The 17840-nt window shown below is 42.4% G+C and overlaps 1 protein-coding gene across 1 annotated transcript in view; it reads right to left on the bottom strand.

Moving 5' to 3' along the window:
* The window catches only part of LOC145398490 (uncharacterized), a 96909-nt gene that overhangs the window by 22699 nt on the left and 56370 nt on the right, over window positions 1-17840 (bottom strand). The window contains exons 3-9 of the mRNA XM_080271366.1: window positions 9284-9397; window positions 9041-9103; window positions 8938-8973; window positions 8596-8812; window positions 8491-8537; window positions 447-497; window positions 282-362 (exon numbers count right to left, since the gene is read on the bottom strand). Coding sequence (XP_080127492.1) covers window positions 282-362; window positions 447-497; window positions 8491-8537; window positions 8596-8812; window positions 8938-8973; window positions 9041-9103; window positions 9284-9397 — 609 coding nt within the window. The remainder of the gene's footprint in view (window positions 1-281; window positions 363-446; window positions 498-8490; window positions 8538-8595; window positions 8813-8937; window positions 8974-9040; window positions 9104-9283; window positions 9398-17840) is intronic.

The following is a 17840-nucleotide window of genomic DNA, read 5'->3' as shown; positions in this document are numbered from 1 at the left end:
TATTCTACTCATTTTCTCTTCTCTCCCTTCGTGCTTTTTACCATTTCTCTCTCACATCTCATATGCTACTGTTTTTCCTTCCTCCCTCTCCTCTCCTCTCCTATCTCCATTTACGATACTCTTCTCCTTCCTTATGTTTTATATAATTTCCGCCTCACTTCTCACTTTTTCCTTCATTTTCCTTCTTTCCTCTTCTCTATCCTCTATTTATTTTTTTCCTTCTCTTTCCATGTGTTATAAGGTACCACTTCTCTCATCTCTCGTCCTCCTTATTCTCTTCTTTCTTCTCCTCGCCTCTCTTCCTTCCTCTCCTTTCCTTTCTCTTCTTTCCTCTCCTCTCTTCTCCTCTCTTCTTTCCTCTTCTCTCTCTGCCAACTGTGCCAAAAGCTATCAGAGGTGAGAGGTTGTGATGTAACTTCTGGCCAATACTTTACCTCTTGTCAGACCTCCTCCCCCCCCCGTCTCTCTCTCTCTCTCTCTCTCTCTCTCTCTCTCTCTCTCTCTCTCTCTCTCTCTCTCTCTCTCTCTTCTGCTTCCTCTTTCTGTCAATGCCGTTCTCCTCCTCCCTCCTCCTCCTCCTCCTCCTCCTCCTCCGTGCTTTATTGCTCTTTTTATTGCTCTGTTTTACTCCTTTTTAGTTGTTGTTGTGTCTTGTTTTCTTCCATCTTGTTTTGTTGTTCCTTGTTGTTGATTCTGTCTGTCTGTCTGTCTGTCTGTCTCTCTCTCTCTCTCTCTCTCTCTCTCTCTCTCTCTATGTAACAATGGATTAGCACTAGAATACGATACTAGTCACGAAGAAGCATGGACTGGATGTAGAGCTGTAATATGATCTTTTTCTGCCACTGAGCTGCAAAAGGATGAAAATGTGGATCAAGTTAGAGACATAATTATATAGTAAAATGTCAAGCTTGAACAGAGAGAGAGAGAGAGAGAGAGAGAGAGAGAGAGAGGCTTTTTACCTATCGAACACGTTGGGGTCGTTGAGGCGGAGTTTTTTTTTTTTTTTTTTCCTAATCCCTATTTTCCCCCGACTACGACAACATACCGTCAAAGTTACTATCTAGTTCCCCATTTTACTTTTATGTACGAAATGACTGGATAAAGATGACTGCCATAAGATCGGTCCGGGAAACAGACTCTCTCTCTCTCTCTCTCTCTCTCTCTCTGTCTCTCTCTCCCCTATTTATGCTACTTTCTTGCTGACGCTGCGGTACCTTAGGAAACACATCTCCCATTTTCTTCAGCTCTTTTTTTTTCTCTCTTGAGTTTCCCCTGGCTACTCCTGCTGACACTGCTGATGTGGTCTTATTTTTGCCCTGCTCCCACTGCCGCTGGTGATATTGCCCTCCTTTTCTCTATTTCCTGTCTTGCCCTTCCTCTTGTTGTCCCTATTGTTTTTGCTCGTGTTTTTTCCTTCGTGTTTTCTTGCGTGTGATGTTTTTCTTTTTTTTCTTTTTTCTGTTTTTACTCCTCTTCCTGCTAAGGATTTTATAGCTCTGTGTATCGTACTTCTTGTTTCTCCTGTATCCTTTGTGTTTCCCTTTCTTTTCTTTAGGATATTTGTCTTTTTTTTGTTCTCCATTCTTTTCTTTCTGTTCTTAGGGTATTTGTCTTTTTCCTTTCCCATTCTTTTCTTCCTTAGTCCTCTTCCTTACAGTAACAGAATTGTCGCTTGTAATTCCTTGATCTACTTTCTTCATCCTTCTGTTTTTTCCTTCATTCAGCTGCGTAAGAGGTTGGAGTTTTTTAATTTGCTGTTTTTCTTATTTTCGTCTGTCTTTGCGCATGGTACCGCAGTTTTCCTTACTTTCTCCTCTTTTCTCCCCTCCCAACTCTTGTTTTTATTTTTTTTGCTCTTGTTTAATGACGTTTTTTGAGTAAGTATTGTCTTTTCTGAATGTTTCGCATACCATTTTAGTCTTTTGGTGTTTCCGATGGTTAAGCTGACTTTTTTTTTTATTTAGCTTTATGGAAGGGTTGAGAAAAAGACAAGAATATAAGGAATGGATTTTAAGAACAATCACTTAAAAGTCAAGGTAACAGGGAAAGGTCAAAGGCCAAGGACAAGGGACAAGGTCAGCTCAGCAAGTTTTGATCTGATTTGAAATAAGCTTGGTGGAAGTGTTAAGGATAAGGCAAGAACGAAGGGATTCAGTTCTGAGAGTTATCAGTTTAAAGATCACGGTCATATTATTTCGACCCGCGTGTCTGTGTGTGAAGAAAAAAAAAAAAAAAAAAAACTTTCTTGGATCAGACGTGGTGGATGAGCTGACTATCGTTCAAATGATTTACCTTTTTTTTTTTTTAGAACAAGAGAACAGAGGTCAGGTTAAACTGTTTTTAGCCATCCAATGTAGACTAAATGTTGTGGAAGGGTTCATGGTAAGACAGACGATGAAGAGATTTAATTTTGTTGTCAGTCATAGGTGAAGGTCACAGGGAAAGACTAAAGATCGATGTCCTTGGGCAGTATCCACTTAAAATATGTTGATTTTTTTTTTTATCCGAAGTTAGTGGAAGGGTTAAGGGCTAAGCAAGAAGGAAGCCATCCGATTTTGAGGGTAATATGTCGAAGGTCAGGGTCACAGGGCGGAGTCAGATATTCGGCCCATAGATCAGTTGGTGGTGGCAGATGTTGCACGCTCTCATTCCTTCTTGTCGCGTCGTTGTATTTCCTACCATTACAGTTTCTCATTTTTCTCCTTTGTTGCCCTAATGTGACACTTTTGCTGTCTTCTTTTCCCGGTTTCTTTTGTTGTTTATGTTTCAGTTTTGGTTCCTATTTAATTTTCATCGATGTAATACCGGTGTATATATTTTTTTTCAGTGACTTTTTCAACCTTTTGCCAATAGACTTTTCTCCTTCGTTGTGGTGTCTACAGTCTAGTTGTTTTTTTCCCCCTTCTTCCTTTCGTGTCTTCTTTCTCTTTCGCCATCTTTCTTATGCTGCTTCCAATATTGCAATGTTTTCCATGCTATTGTACCTTTCTTTATCTTTCTCCATCTTTTACCGGCAATATTTCTTGGCCGTTGTTGCTTTCTTTCTTACGTAGCTTCCGGCACAGAAGCTTTTATGCTCGTCTTAAGAATTTTATCGTACCAGTATTTTTATATCTGTGGAAGGTCAGTAGTTCTGGTGTCCAAAATTTATACCTTCCGTTCTGCATTGTGTGTGTGTGTGTGTGTGTGTGTGTGTGTGTGTAATATTTAGGTTCCTTTATATACGACCTTTCAAATGGCTAGTATTGTTGTTGTTGTTGTTGTTATTGCTTTTTATAGCGTCATGGATTGGCTTTTTTTTTTTTTTCCCTATCTTATTTTCCCTCTTCTTTCTGCTCATATATTTTTTGGCTTCCTCCTTCTGTTGCTTCCGATATTTCACGTTTTCCTGTATATCCATTTTCTTTCCTCATTTGCTCCTGAAAAAGATCATAGTCTATTTTTTTTTTCTTGTTTTTCATACGTTGTTTAATTTCTTTTTGTTACTACATATTTTTTCGTCGTGCTTTATCATCTGTCTGTGCAATTTTTTTCTTCATACTCTTGCTTGTTATGTTTGATTTTTCTGTTTCCTTTGCTGTTTTTTTTTAATTATTGTTCCTTCATTCTCCTCCTCCTGTCTGTACTCTCTCTCTCTCTCTCTCTCTCAAGTCGAAATAGTGTACATTAATTACAACATAAAACAATATTAACTACCATACCCTATATAAACATAACCTCTAGTTCTCTCACTTTAACTTGACCCAGATTTTCGTCCTTTGGCAGCTGATTTCAAGTAGTTTAGTAACAGAGTAAGACAATATTGTGGGTCTGCATCCTTTCTACAACACTTTTTTGTGACTAGCACCATACTGTAGCGTTAACTTATCGGTACAACTAAGTATTCAAGATAGGGAGAAGGCAGTTTTAGGCCAAGCTAGAGTAAAAAGGATAGAATGAGGGAGAGGTGTTGCAATACCCCGTAAGTCAGTGTGGATTCGTCTCTTTGTTGATGTAGCCCTGTCTGGTGATATGCGTGTGCTGTGTCTGTGCTGCTGTGTCTGCTGTTTTGGGCATTACCGCTCGTATGTCACTAGATATTGTTGCTGGTGCTGTGATCTTGCTGCACTAACACGCTCTGACGCACGCCCCCTCTCTCTCTCTCTCTCTCTCTCTCTCTCTCTCTCTCTCTCTCTCACACACACACACACACACACACACACACACACACACACACACACACACACACACACACACACACACACACACACACACACACACACACACACACACACTATTGTTGCTCTTCTGGTTGCCACTTTTGTTGCTCTGTACCTGCCACACGTACTCTTGAAGTTAGTATTACTGTTTCTACTCTTTTATGATTGCTCTATACTGTAAATGCAGCTCCAGGCGTTACTACTACTGCCACCACTGGAAGTACTCTAATACCATGCAGGTGCCGCTTCCATTGTTGCCTTTGCTATTGTTAAGAACTCTGTAATAGACTTCCACATTAAGGTTTAGAAAGTGCTGGAGTCGAGTAGCTTTTGATGTAAATTTGTTAAAATCAGATGTTATTCAGATTCACCAGTTTCCATCTTCTTTTCACCTTTTTTTCTGGTTAAAGTAATTGTTTCGTTATATGCATTCAATAAAAATTTAATTAGCACGTCGCTACAAAGGACCCGCGCCAAAACTCTAATTTGCGCGATTTACGTGTGGAGACAGCGAAACCAAATATCACCAAATATAATCGACCATACATAATGCCTCACAAACTCATTATTTCCGAACCAGACTTTATTATTTAAGTAGCAAGTCGAATCTATTTATGGACTACCATTCCAATTATTATTTTTTTTTAAGTTCAGCACTATGATATGTTTGAGATTGCATTTGACATTTTTTGTTAATATTTTGGCGAATTTGGGGGATGTCTCACATGGTCTTTTTAATATTTCTTGGGATTTCAAAAATATGTAAATCATACTAGGAAGTTCAGTGTTTCCGCAAATTTGCACGATCAGAGGTTGCCCTAAATCACAGTCTCATCCATTACTCGCATAAACAGAGGCATACCGGCAACTAGAATATAAGAGGATGGCGGGAAGGAAAGGAGGTATGGATGGGAAAAATTAGAAGAAAAAGGAGGGCAAGAAGAGTGAGAAAAAAGAAAGTCCGGTGTGGAGCTGAAGGAAAGAGAGAGAGAGAGAGGGAGAGAGAGAGAGAGAGAGGGAGAGAGAGAGAGAGGGGGAGAGAGAGAGAGAGAGAGAGAGAGAGAGAGAGTATAAAACAAAGAGGAGAAAAAAGCCGGGAGTGAAGAATGAACGAAGTTAGAACGAAAAAGAACAAGAATAACAAAAACTATTAAGGTACGTAGAGAGACAAGTAAAGACAAAATGAAAGAAAGACAAAACGAAAAAAACGATAAAGAAAAACGAAAAGACGAGTGCGAAGAATAAGAAAAAAAGAAAAAAATGAACTTGAGGTGAAGGAAGGTGTGAGGGAAGGGGAGGGAAGGCGGGTGTGAGGTGGTCTCGTCCGATTCTTATGGAAATGACTTGCTAACAGCTTCCACGCCCTCCACGCCTACTCCTACGCCCTCCACGTCTCCTCCTGCCACTTGGCGTACGCAGTTCTCTATGCCGAGTTCTGTGGCCCACTTGTTCACTGTTCCTTGCTAAATATCTGGCTGGCTGTTTTGGTCCTCTCTTTTGCTGTCTACATCATCTCGTGTCTTGTTCTGTCTTCTGTTCTCTCCTTTCTTGTCCTCGCTGTTCCGGGTTGTTTTCACTACTTGTTTCTCTCTCTCTTGGCTGTCTTCACTGTTCGTCATCTCATCTCTCCCTCTTCTCCACTGCAATTTTTTTCTCATTCATTCCTTATATTCCTTTCTCAGTCTTAAATCTTCTCTCTTTTTCTCTTCTACTTTCCTTTCCTTCTGTGTGTCTCCTCTCCTCTCCTTTCATTTCTCTCTCCCCTCCTTCTCTCATTCCCCCCATTCTCCATTCTTTCATCTTCCATCTTCAACATTTCACATTTTTGCTCTTTTACTTTTTCTTGTCTTTCTTTTTTCAGTTTCTAACGCGCACTCACACTTTTTCTTCCCTTTCTTCACCCCATATCATTCCTTCTCTCCATTTCCTGTCCTCTATCTCCCACATCCCCCTCTGTCTCTCCTCTTCTACTCTTGTTTTGTCTCACATTCTCAATTTCCTATCCCTCTCTCTCTTCGCCTGGTTCCCTCTCTCTCTCTCTCTCTCTGCCTTCCCCATTCGCCTTCTTTCCCCAACTTCTCCGCCTTCCTTTTCCACTTCTTTCTTTTCCCTCCTCCTCTCTCTCGACCTTTCGTTCAATCTGTTTCTGCGTTTTTCTTCCTTCTTTCACTGCCGTTCCTTTTTTCTCATCAACCCTGTCTTTCTTTTTCTGCCTTTCTCTTCTCTGCCTTCACCCTCTTCCTCAGTCGTCTCATTTTCTCTCTCTTCACCCCCTCCCCTCCTGTTTTTTCTTTTTTTTTTTTAATCCATATCTCTTCTCCTTCACTGTTTCTATTTTATTCACCCCCTTGTCTTTTTCTGTTTTTCCTCTCCTTTCTTCCTTTCTTCAGCACATTCCCTTACTTTGCATCTCCCTCGTCTTTCCCTTCTTTTTAACTCTCCCTCCCCTCTTTCCCTCCCTGTTTTCCCCTCCTCTTCTTTTTCTCTCTTCTCCTCTACTTCCTGCTCCTCCCCTCCCTTTCTTTCTCTCCTTTCCCCTTCCCTCCCCTTTTTTTTCTCTTCCCCTCCCCTCCCCTCCCCTCCCCTTTATGCTGTTCTCTGCCAGCTTTTCGGGTTTGATGTGAAAGTGTTCTGGGTCGCCTGAGGAAATGGGGAGAGAGAGAGAGAGAGAGAGAGAGAGAGAGAGAGAGGATTGAAGTGAATGAAGAGGGGAAACATGAGGAAAACTTCAATAAATATCAGTAAGAAGAGACAAGAGGACGAAAGAAGTGGTCAAAAGAGGAAGCTGAAAAAAAAAAAAGAGGAATTAATTTTGAGATCCAGGGACGAAAATGGATATTCGAAAAAGAAGACAAAGATATCGACCAGAAAATGAAAAAGAGAGTGAGTGAAGCAGAAACGAAAGATAAAAGCGAGTAAGAGAGTGAAAAGAGAGAGAGAGAGAATATGAAATTTGATGAGCAGAAAAGAATGAAAATAAAAATGAAAAGGAGTAAAATATTTCGAGTTAAGGTTTAATAAAAAAAAAAAAAAGTGAGCTGAGGAAGTGGAGGAAAAACCAACAGGAAATAACAGTAACAGAAGCGAAAATATGAAGAAAAAACAGGAAAAAGGTAACAAAACGCGAAAAGGGCAGCCAGCGGAAAACACAACGGAAAAATGTGAAGCGAAAAACATAGAACGCTGTAAATGAAGCAAACATTAGGCATCAGTTACAAGCTGGGAGCGGGGCAGTGAAGTGGCGGGGGACAGGGCGACATGGTGGCGATTTGTTTGTGGCCACCCCTTACGGGAATAAGGCGTCTGGCAATAGATAGATACAAGCAGAAAAAAACAAAAAAACAGCCCCTAAAAGCCACAAAAGTAACAGAAACTAAAGAAGACAGGGAAAAAAACAGCATCAGAGTCAATACCAACAAAAGAAAGACAAAAATAAATACAAAAAAAAAGAAAAAAGAAAAAAGGCAACCAGGGAAAGGAAAGAAAACGGGAACATAGCAGGTCTCACTATGGTAATTTCATCTTGTTTTTATATGTTGTCTCTCCAGGATGATGCAAGTTGGGGAGATGACTTTTGGGGGCGTTTAGAGAGGGCAGAGGGAGGGAGGAAGCTGGAGAGAGAGGGAGGGAGAGAGGAAGGGAAGGGAGAGATTGGGGTGAGCATGATGGGAGGAAGGAGAGAGAAGAAATAGGGGGAGAAGAGAGGGAGAGATGTGAAGGGAGAAAAGTGATGAAACATTAAGAAAAAGATAGAGACAGAGGACAGGAAATGAACGAAGGAACAAGAATGGAAGGAAGAGAGAGAGAGAGAGAGAGAGAGACAGACAGACAGACAGACAGACAGAGGAACAAGAGATCGTGAGGGAGGGGAGAGGGAGGGTAAGGAACTCATAAAACAGAGAGGAGAATAGGAAAACCTCTTTGTAAATTGCATAGGGGAGACATTTTCGTTCTTTCTTATGGGGGTAGGGGCAGTATGTGTGTGTGTGTGTGTGTGTGTGTGTGTGTGTGTGGATTTGTCTGTTATGTTTTTATATTAATGGATTTTTTTTGCTGAGTATATTTTCTTAATTCTTTTTTGCTTACCTTTTCTTTGTCATTTTTTTTTCAATTTTTCCTCCATTATTTACTTATTCTGGCTTTTTTGTTCCTTTTCCTTGTTTCTCCCTATTGTGTCTTACTCTTCTTTCTCGTTTTTCATTTTCCTCTTCCTTATTCTTTCTCTTTTTCCTCTTCTTTCCTCTTGTACTTCCTCCTTTATCCCTTCTTCCTCTTCTCCTCACTTTTCTTCTCTTTCATTCTTCTTTTCTTGCCGTGTTTCCTCTCTTCTGTCCTCTTTTTTCCCTCCGCTTCTTAATGTCCCTTCTCCCCATTATTCCTTCCTCCTCTGCTCCTCCTTTTTTCCTCCTTTCTTCCTTGTTTCTCCTCTTGTTTCGTCTTTGTCCCTCTTCTTTCTTCTTTGTTCTTTCCTCTTCTTTCTTCTTTGTTCTTTCCTCTTCTTTCGTCTTTCCTCTTTCCTCTTCTTTCCTCTTTCTTCTTTGTTCTTTCCTCTTTCTTCTTTGTTCTTTCCTCTTTCTTCTTTGCTCTTTCCTCTTCTTTCCTCTTTCTTTCCTCTTCTTCCTTGGCCAGAGCGTGGGATTGTTACCGGCTGGGAGGGAAAAGCCCTCTTCTCATTTCTCTACTTTTCTCTAATTACACACACACACACACACACACACACACACACACACACACACACACTCTCTCTCTCTCTCTCTCTCTCTCTCCTCCTTTCCTTTCTCAAATTCTTCCTCTCCTCTTGTCAGTTGTCCCTTCCCTTCCCTCCCTCTCCCTCTTTCTGCTTCATCTCTCTCTCTCTCTCTCTCTCTCTCTCTCTCTCTCTCTCTCTCTCTCTCTCTCTCTCTCTTCCTATTTATTTTCTTCACCCTCTTGCTCCCTCACCCTTCCTTCACATTTTTCCTCTCCCTCCCTCCCTCACTCACTTTCTCTCCTTCTCCCTTTCTCTCTCTCTTCCACTATTCCTGTGTCTCTTATTTTTTACTTCACGTAGTCTTCAGTTTTCCTTTTATTAATCCATTTTGTGCTTTCTCTAATATCTCTCTCTCTCTCTCTCTCTCTCTCTCTCTCTCTCTCTCTCTCTCTCTCTCTCTCTCTCTCTCTCTCTCTCTCTCTCTCTCACATATAATCTCTCTCTCTCTCTCTCATATAGATAGATTGATAGGTATAGAGATATGTATTATAAATTTTTCTATCTAGTCAGTTTCATTTCACTCGTACACTCTGTCTATCTCTGTCTGTTTATCTGTATCTATCTATCTGTCGTCTGTCTGTCTACCAGTCTGATATATCCTTCTTTTCTCCTTTCTTTCTCATTCTTTAACCCCCATAGTCCACATCGCTTCATTTCTGCTTTGTTTCTCGTGTCTGCTTCTTATTTTCTCTTTCACTCTCTTTTATTTTTTTTCCATCCACTATTCCCACAATTTATCCGTCTTTCCATTGTCCATTTCACTTGTCTTTATTTTTCTCTCTCAATCATTTGCTTCACTTTTTTCACTTTTTTTTTTTACCCATACTCTAATTCTTTATTTGTGTTCTTCCCCTTTTCTCCTTCATTCTCTTATCTTTTTCTTAAGTGATTTTTTTCCCTATCGTTAATACCATTCCATTTCACCCTCTAAACTTTCGTCTCTTTTTTTTCTCTCCTTGCTTTTCGTCCATTGCTCATTGACTTTCCTTCCCTCCCCACTTCTTCCCCTCTTTCCCTTCCCCCTTCCATCCTTCCCTGTCTCCCTGATTTTTCTACTCCCTCTCTTATTTTTCAGTCTTTCCCCTCTTCCTTACATTCCTTCTTCCCCTCCTTTCCTACCCTCCTCCCATCCTTCTTTCTTTCCATTTGTCGTCTTCTTTCTTCCCCTTCCCTCTCTCCTCTTGCTCTCCGTTTCGTTCTTTCCTGTGTCTTCAAACTATCTTCCAAACCCCTCTTTCCCTCTGTCCATCCTTTCTCACAACCCATTTTCCTTCCTTCCCTCCTTCCTTCCTTATTGTCTTTCCCCTGCCTTCCCATTTCTTCCGTCTTCCATCCTTTCTTCATTCATCTATGCTTCACTTCCAACTCTCTCTGTTCACCATTCCCTCTCCCCTACTTATTGTCCTCTCCTCCAGTTCTCTCCCTTTCTCTCATTTTCCCATCCTGTTCCCTCCCTCCCACTTTCCTTCCCCCTCTCTCATTTTCCTTCTCTCCTCTTCTCTCCGACCCCTGTCATTCCCTCCCTCCCATCTTTCTCTTTCATTCTACCCACTCCCTCATTCTCCTCCCTTCCTCTTCTCTTCCTGCATCCCTCCGTCTCTCCTCTCCCCTCTCCCTCACTCTCCCAGCCTACCCTCTCCTGACCCTATCATTCCCTTCTTCCCATCTTTCTCTTTCCTCCTTTCCTTCCTCCTCACACTCTCCTCCTATCATTCCCTTCCTCCCTTCCTCCCTCTTGCCCCCTTCCTTCTTCCGTCTCTCCCTCTCCCTTCCTCTCCCCTTCTATCCTTCCCCTCGTTAGAAGACTCCTCACTTATCAAGATTTCCCTTCCTTTATTGTCCTATTCTCTCCATCTTTTCCCTTTTCTTATCTCCTTCTTCCTCCTGTTGTAGTTTTTTTCTTTCTGCGCTCATTCTTCTTACTTCTTTTTCCTTTTTTATTGATCTTATCGTTGTCTTATACTTCCATGATCTTAGTTTGATTCTGAACGTACGGTAATCTCTCTCTCTCTCTCTCTCCATCTTCCTACATACCTATCTATGTTTTATCTATCAGTATCTACCCATCCATCCATCTATCTGTCTATCTATCTGTCTGTCTATCTTTCTATCAGTCTCAGGTCTTATTCCCCACGTCTGATTTTTTCCATTGCCTTCTCGTCACAGTTTCCCCGCCAACTTCTTTCCATTTTTCCTCATTCTTCATTTTTCCTCCACTTTTTCTCTCCATCGTCATTTCTCATCGTTGCACCCTCTTTACCTCCTGCCTTCCTCGTCTCTCTCTCTCTCTCTCTCTCTCTCTCTCTCTCTCTCTCTCTCTCTCTCTCTCTCTCTCTCTCTCTCTCTCTCTCTCTCTCTCTCTCTCTCCTGTTATCGTTATCCCCTCTCTTTCCCCTCTCCACATTTTCTTCCTTGTTCTTTTTTTTTTCCCCCAGCTCTTTTCTCCTCCTCCTCCTACTCTTTCTTATCTCCATTTGCTTTTCCATTCTACTCTTCTCCTCTCTCCCTTCCCTCCTTACCTCCTTACCTCTTTTTCTCAAGTCTCTTATCCCCTTACACTTTCTCCCACCCTTTCCTATGTCTTTTCTTCCCTTCATCCTCAAAGCCTTCCCGCATCCTTATCACTGTTCTCCAGCCCTTGTTCTTTCTTTTTCCAGCATTTCTTGTTTTCTTTACATATTTCCTTCTTTACGTGCTTATTTCCTGTCTTATTTTCTCAGTTTCTTTTTCCTCTCATCCACCTCCTTTATTTTCCCTCCTTTCTTCCTTCGATACTTTATTTCTTCCTTGTCTTTTCCTTATCCTCCCATTCCTTTATTCTTTACTCTGTGCTCCCTTTTTCTGTGTCCATATTCTTCTTTTGTTTTCTCCCCTCCTCTTCCGTTTCTACGTGTTCTCTTCATCTTTCCCTTCTCCCCTTTCTCCCCTCTCCTTTTGTGTTTTATATTCCGTCTACCTTTCCCCTGACTTTTTCACATTTAACAGTGTTTCTTTACTTGTCTGTCCTTCCATCCTTCCTTCTTCCGCTCTCTTTCCTTCCCTTTCCTTCCTCCATCAATTTTTTGCTCCTCCTCTCATCCCTTCCCCTACTGTCCCCTCTCCTCCCCTCCCAATCTTTCATTTTCTCTTTCCCCCTTTTTTTATCCCCTTCCCCTCTCTACTCCCCCCTCCCTCCCTCCTTCCCTTTCTTGTCTCTCCCTCCTAGTCCTCCAGTCTCTCCCTCCCCCCTCCCCTGCTTCAAGCTCTCGTCCCTCCCTCTCTCCCCTCTCGCTTCTACTACTATTCTCGTCATCTCTCACTTCCGCTCCCATTATTTCTCTTCTCTCTTCCTCCTACTCCTCATCCCCTCCTCTTATTCTTCGTTCCCCTCTCCTTTTCTCCTCCCATCCCCTCTCCTCTCCTTTCCTATCCCTCAATCTTCTTACTTTCTTCATTTTTCTTCCTTTCACCCCATCCATTTCTCTGAACTCACACACATCCTTCCTTCGGGTCGTCTGCCTATCCCTCCCTTTCCCCCGCCTCTCCGCTTGTCTTCCCTTCCTTTCTCAACCCCTCCCATGATTTACTCCCCTATCTCTCCCTCCCTCTTTTAGTTTTTACGTTTTCCTCCTCTCTGTTTCCTCCCCCGTCGCTTGCTCAGTCCCACCCTTCCCTTCCCGTCACTTCCTGTTCCCTCCCCTACCTATTTCTGCATTCCCTCCCCTTCCTCTCCCTTCTCCCCCACACGCTCTCTCGTTCCCCGTTACATTCCTTTATTTCATCCCCCCTCTTCCCTTCCCTTTCCTCCCGTACTGTCCTCTCCTCGCGTCTCACCCCCATTCTTCGCTCTCCTTCCCCCCTCTCTCCCCCCTCCCGTGTCTCCCCCTCTCCCTTCCCTCTCCTCTCCCCCTCTCCCCTCAGTGAAATATCTCAGGAGAGGAAAGAGGGGAAAAAAATAAGGGACCTGAAGAAGGAATCAAGGTTGGTCCATTTCGACGCCTCTGATTCCTCTTCCCTTTTTACCTCCTCTCTTTTCTCTCTCTTTTTTCTCTCTCTTTCTCTCTTTTCCTCCATTTTTTCCTGGCGGGGTTTCCCCTCTTTATTTTCTCCCTTTCTCTGGATGGATTTGATTTCGGCTTTTGATCAGCTTCATAAATTTTCTCACCGTTTTATTTCACTTTCTTTAATCATTTCTTTATCTTCCTTTTTCAGTCTTCCCCTTTTTTTTCTTTTTTTCCTTCTTCTCTGAATTTCTTTATATTTTCTCACTTTCTCTGGCTTTATTGGATTTCTTCTTTTGACCGTCTTTATTTAATTTCTTCATTGGGTTAGTTTTAGTCTCTCTCTCTCTCTCTCTCTCTCTCTCTCTCTCTCTCTCTCTCTCTCTCTCTCACACACACACACACACACACACACACACACACACACACACACACACACACACACACACACACCTTTATTTACGTTTCTCATGCTGAATATGATATTTCATCACATACGTGCCGGTGTTTCCTTCTGGTATTATTTCGGTGTTTTTGATGTGGATTCCTTCACGTGGTGGCACTGACATAACAAGGCAGCTTCTCTGACTGGCCATATCTCCCCGTACCTCCCCTCTCCATCTCCCGAAAGAAGTATGGTAAACTGTAGGCGAGGGCAGCTTCATCCCGCAGTCCACTGGGTTTACATTAATTTGAACCTGAGCCTAAAGTAAGTTATTTCTTCCTCCTGAGATCTCCTTCTGTTCAATCTTCCAGTCTTCTTTTCCTTTTCTTTATCTGGCTGCGATTCTTCTGTCTTTAGCTTCCCAATACATTTTTCCTGTTTTCTTTCCGTCTCTTCCTGTTCATGGATCTGTTTTTATCTTCCCTTCTTTTCCCCGACTTTTCTTGGCGTAATTTCCTCTAAATTTTCCCTTTTCTCGAGCGTCATTCAATCTGATCTTTCCATTGCCTTTCAAATTTTTTTCCCGTCTGTAACCTTCACTTCGCTTTTCCTTTATTTTATCGTCATTTCAATCTGGTTTTCCTTCCAAGAATTCATCAAGATTTTCTCATATTTCTTTTATCAGATATTTTCCCTCTTCTGTAATCCGTTTTCATTCTAAAGTCACTATTTATTTTTTTCTTCCTTTTCTACCTTACTTTCACACTTGACTTCATATATTTTCTTTATTTTCTTAGGCTTTATTTGATAGTTTCTTTATCTGTAATGCTGTCTGGCGTGTTGTCATACTTCTTTATTCTGGGTTATTTTTTCTGTGATAAGACGATTTTTTTACGTCCTTGTCTTGTTTTCTTTATTAATTGTTTTTCTGTTCCTTGTTTTTATCCTTTTTTCTTGCTCTTTTTCTTTCTGTCCTCTTGTTCTAGCTGTAAATCTCTCTCTCTCTCTCTCTCTCTCACATTGTTTGCCACACTGCCTTTCTTGCCCTTTTACTCAGTGTCCTCATTCTTCATTTCTCTCCATTTGCCTTGATGTCTGGTGGAATTTTCTTCAAGTTTTTCTTCTCATTCCTCCAGTTTTCTTCTTCCTCTTGTTTTTTTCTCTCAATTTTCTTATTTTCTTGGTGTGTTTTCTTCACGTTTTTTCCGTCACATTCTTCCACACATTTCCTCTTGTCTGTCTTCCTTCCATTTGGTTTCCCTTTTTCCCTCGTCTTTTCTTTGCATTTTCTTCTTTGATCTGACGTCCTTGGGAAATTTTCTTCGTTTTCTTCTTCACATTCCCTCATACATTTCGTCTTATCTGTCTTCCTCGTTTTTTCTTCGTTGTCTTCCATCCGTCGTCCATTTTCGTTCACTTTCTTCCTATGTCTGTCTCTCTTTCTTTCCCTTAAGCCCGACTTTCTTCATTTTGTTCCTTCTTTCATTTTCACACTTGTATTCTTCCTCCTACATTTTTTTTTCTTAACTCTTCCATGCGTTATGCTTTTCTCATAACACTTTCTTCCCTCCCTCACTCTCTTTTTTCTTTCTTACATCCTGCCATTTTCTTCTCAGTGTCTTCTTTTCGCCCTCATTTTCTTATTTCTTCCTTACATTTTGTCACTCGCTTGCTATTCATTGTCTTCTTCCCTCCCTCACTTTCATTCTTCCGTACATTCTGCCGCTCATTCTCTTTTCAATATTTTCCCCCCTCCCTCACATTCTTCTTTCTTCCCTACATTCTGGAACTCATTCTCTTTTCAATATTTTTCTCCCTCCCTCACATTCTTCTTTACATTCTGCCACTTGTTCTCTTATCAGTGTCTTCCTCTCTCACTTTTTTAATTCTTCCTTACATTTTACCACTCACTCTCTTTCCACTAACCTCTTCCCTTCCTCACTCTCCCTTTTCTATCTTACGTTTGTCCATTCACACCTTCACTCTGTTCATTCTTTCTTCCTTTCTTGTCATCTCTTCTTCGCATTTTTCCACTCTCACATGACTACAAGCAAGGCGTCATGGTGGCGAAGGGGTTAAAATACTACACTTACCTTTTTATCCCTGTATTACTCCGATGTCGTTTTAATTCATTCTTGCCACTAATGGGCGATTTTATTCAGCCCAAAAGAATCTCATAAAGCCAAGGAGTTAAATGTTCTGTATTTGGTAGCGGCCGAGTCGATAGAGAGGTGGTCTGCTGTCCCAAATGTACGCGAGTTCGATTCCTTGCTGGAAAAGGGAACAGTTTAAGGTTTTGGATTTCGTTAAAACAGGATTTGCTGATTAATCAGAAAACCCTAATACCAATACACCAGTTCTACACGAGATGGCTGTAGCTTCTATTCAAAATGGACGGTGGGTGTTAGCGTCGAGGTGGTGACATGTGGAGGTGTGTGATACGTAGGGACCTCTAGGAACGACTGCTGAACGTATGCTTAAACTCGGACGCATTAAAAAAAAAAAATCAGGTCCCTATATATACTTTCTTCCCTCCATCTCGTTTCCTCCCGTCCACATTCACTCCTCCGATCCCTTCTCTCTCATTCTCCCTCCCCCCTCTACTTCTCTGCCACCCCTCCCACTTCCATCTCATTCCCTTCCCTTCCTTTCCTTCTCCCATCATAGTATCCTCCATTTCCCCTCTGCTTCTCTCTTTCTGCCTCTGTCCTCATCCCGATTTCTTTCCCAGTCTCCCTTTCTACACCCCACACCCTTTTCTCCCTCTCTTTTACTCCCCTTCTTCATCTTCCTGTTCCCGTTCTTCTTTCTTCCACTTCCTTCATCTTCCGTCCGTCTTCCCGTTTCGCCTTTATCGTCTCCCCTTCTCCATCATCCCTTCTTTCTTCCCTCTAGTTTCCCCACTCTCTCTCTCTCTCTCTCTCTCTCTCTCTCTCTCTCTCTCTCTCTCTCTCTCTCTCCACAAAAAAAAAAAAAGTATGAAAAAAGTGACACTTTTATTTTTGTGTTTTCTAGGTGTGAAATCAGTGTAAAAATTGTTCATTGCCAAAAACATGCATTAAGAGTCAGGACCAATTCTCTCTCTCTCTCTCTCTCTCTCTCTCTCTCTCTCTCTCTCTCTCTCTCTCTCTCTCTCTCTCTCTCAGTACACACGGACATGCATATGCGCAGTTGCAGACAGAGAGGCATAGGCACAGACGAATGCACACACACACACACACACACACACACACACACACACACACACACACACACACACACACACACACACACACACACACACACACACACACACACACACACACACACACACACACACACACACACACACACACACACACACACACACACACACACACGAGTATATTAGTCTCTGCCTCACTGTCTTTGTTTTTCTGTCTGTCTCCGTCTATCCATTCATCCATCCATCAGTCTATCTATCTGTCCATCTATCTATCGGAGTGTCTATCTATCCTTCTATCTAGGTCTGGCCCCGGTCATTCCATCTTTCTCTCACACGCTCCGTCTCATACATTGCCCTTGCTCGCTCTCTTTCTCACTTTCTCCATTTCTCATATTCCTTCACTCACTCAAGCGTTCTCTCCCCCTCTTTCATATTTCCATTAGTCCCATGTATTCTATACTCCTCACCCTCTCTCTCTCTCTCTCTCTCTCTCTCTCTCTCTCTCTCTCTCTCTCTCTCTCTCATATTTTCTTTTTTCTTTTGTCTTATTAGCCCACGTTTCTTATGTTTTATTCGTATTTTCAATTTTTCTGTATTTTATATCCATCTCCGGTTTCCATCCCTCCGTCTTCACTTCTGCATTTCTTCTTTCATTTTTTTCCTCCTCCTTTCTGTCCTCTCCCATTCCCTTGCACCTGTCTTCCCTCCTCTTTCCCACCCCTTCCTCTTACCCTCCTTTCCCTCCTGCATCCCGTCTCCTCTTCTGTCCCTTCCACCTTCTTGCCCTCTTCACGTCTCCCTTCTGCCTCCGCCCTCCTCTCCCATTTCCATTTATGACGCTCTTCCACGCTCCCTCTGCACCCTCTCCTCCCTTGTATTGCCCATCTGTTGACCTCTTGCCCTTTCCCTCCTCCCCTCCTTTCCCATACTCCCTTACTCCCTCTTTCCCCCTTCCCCTCCCTATGACCTGATCTCTTAACCCCTTTTGCCCCGTCTAACCTTCCCCTCTCCTTACCTTGTCTCCACCTCTCCAGTTCTGTCCTTCTACTCTCCCTCCCTCCCTCCATCCATCCTCTCTCCCTCCCTCCCTCCCCTCTGCCTCCCTCCTTCCCCGTTTCCCTTGCCCCCATTTCTATATCCTCATTCCTTTTTCCTTTGGCTTCCTTCCCTACTCCTTACCCCCTCACCCCAGCCTCCCTTTCCATCTTTCCTTGCCCCCTCCCCTTTCCCCTCACCTCCTTCGCCCTCCCTCCCTCCTTCCTGGCCTCTCTTCCTTCTCACACCGTGTCCTCTTGCTTCCATCCCCTTTCTCCACCCCCATACTTCTCCCTCCCTTCCTCCC

Source organism: Coenobita brevimanus, chromosome 45 (genome assembly GCF_032717465.1).
Source record: "Coenobita brevimanus isolate Jiangsu-jjx chromosome 45, ASM3271746v2, whole genome shotgun sequence".
Classification (NCBI taxonomy): domain Eukaryota; kingdom Metazoa; phylum Arthropoda; class Malacostraca; order Decapoda; family Coenobitidae; genus Coenobita; species Coenobita brevimanus.
This window is presented reverse-complemented; position numbering and strand designations above follow the sequence as displayed.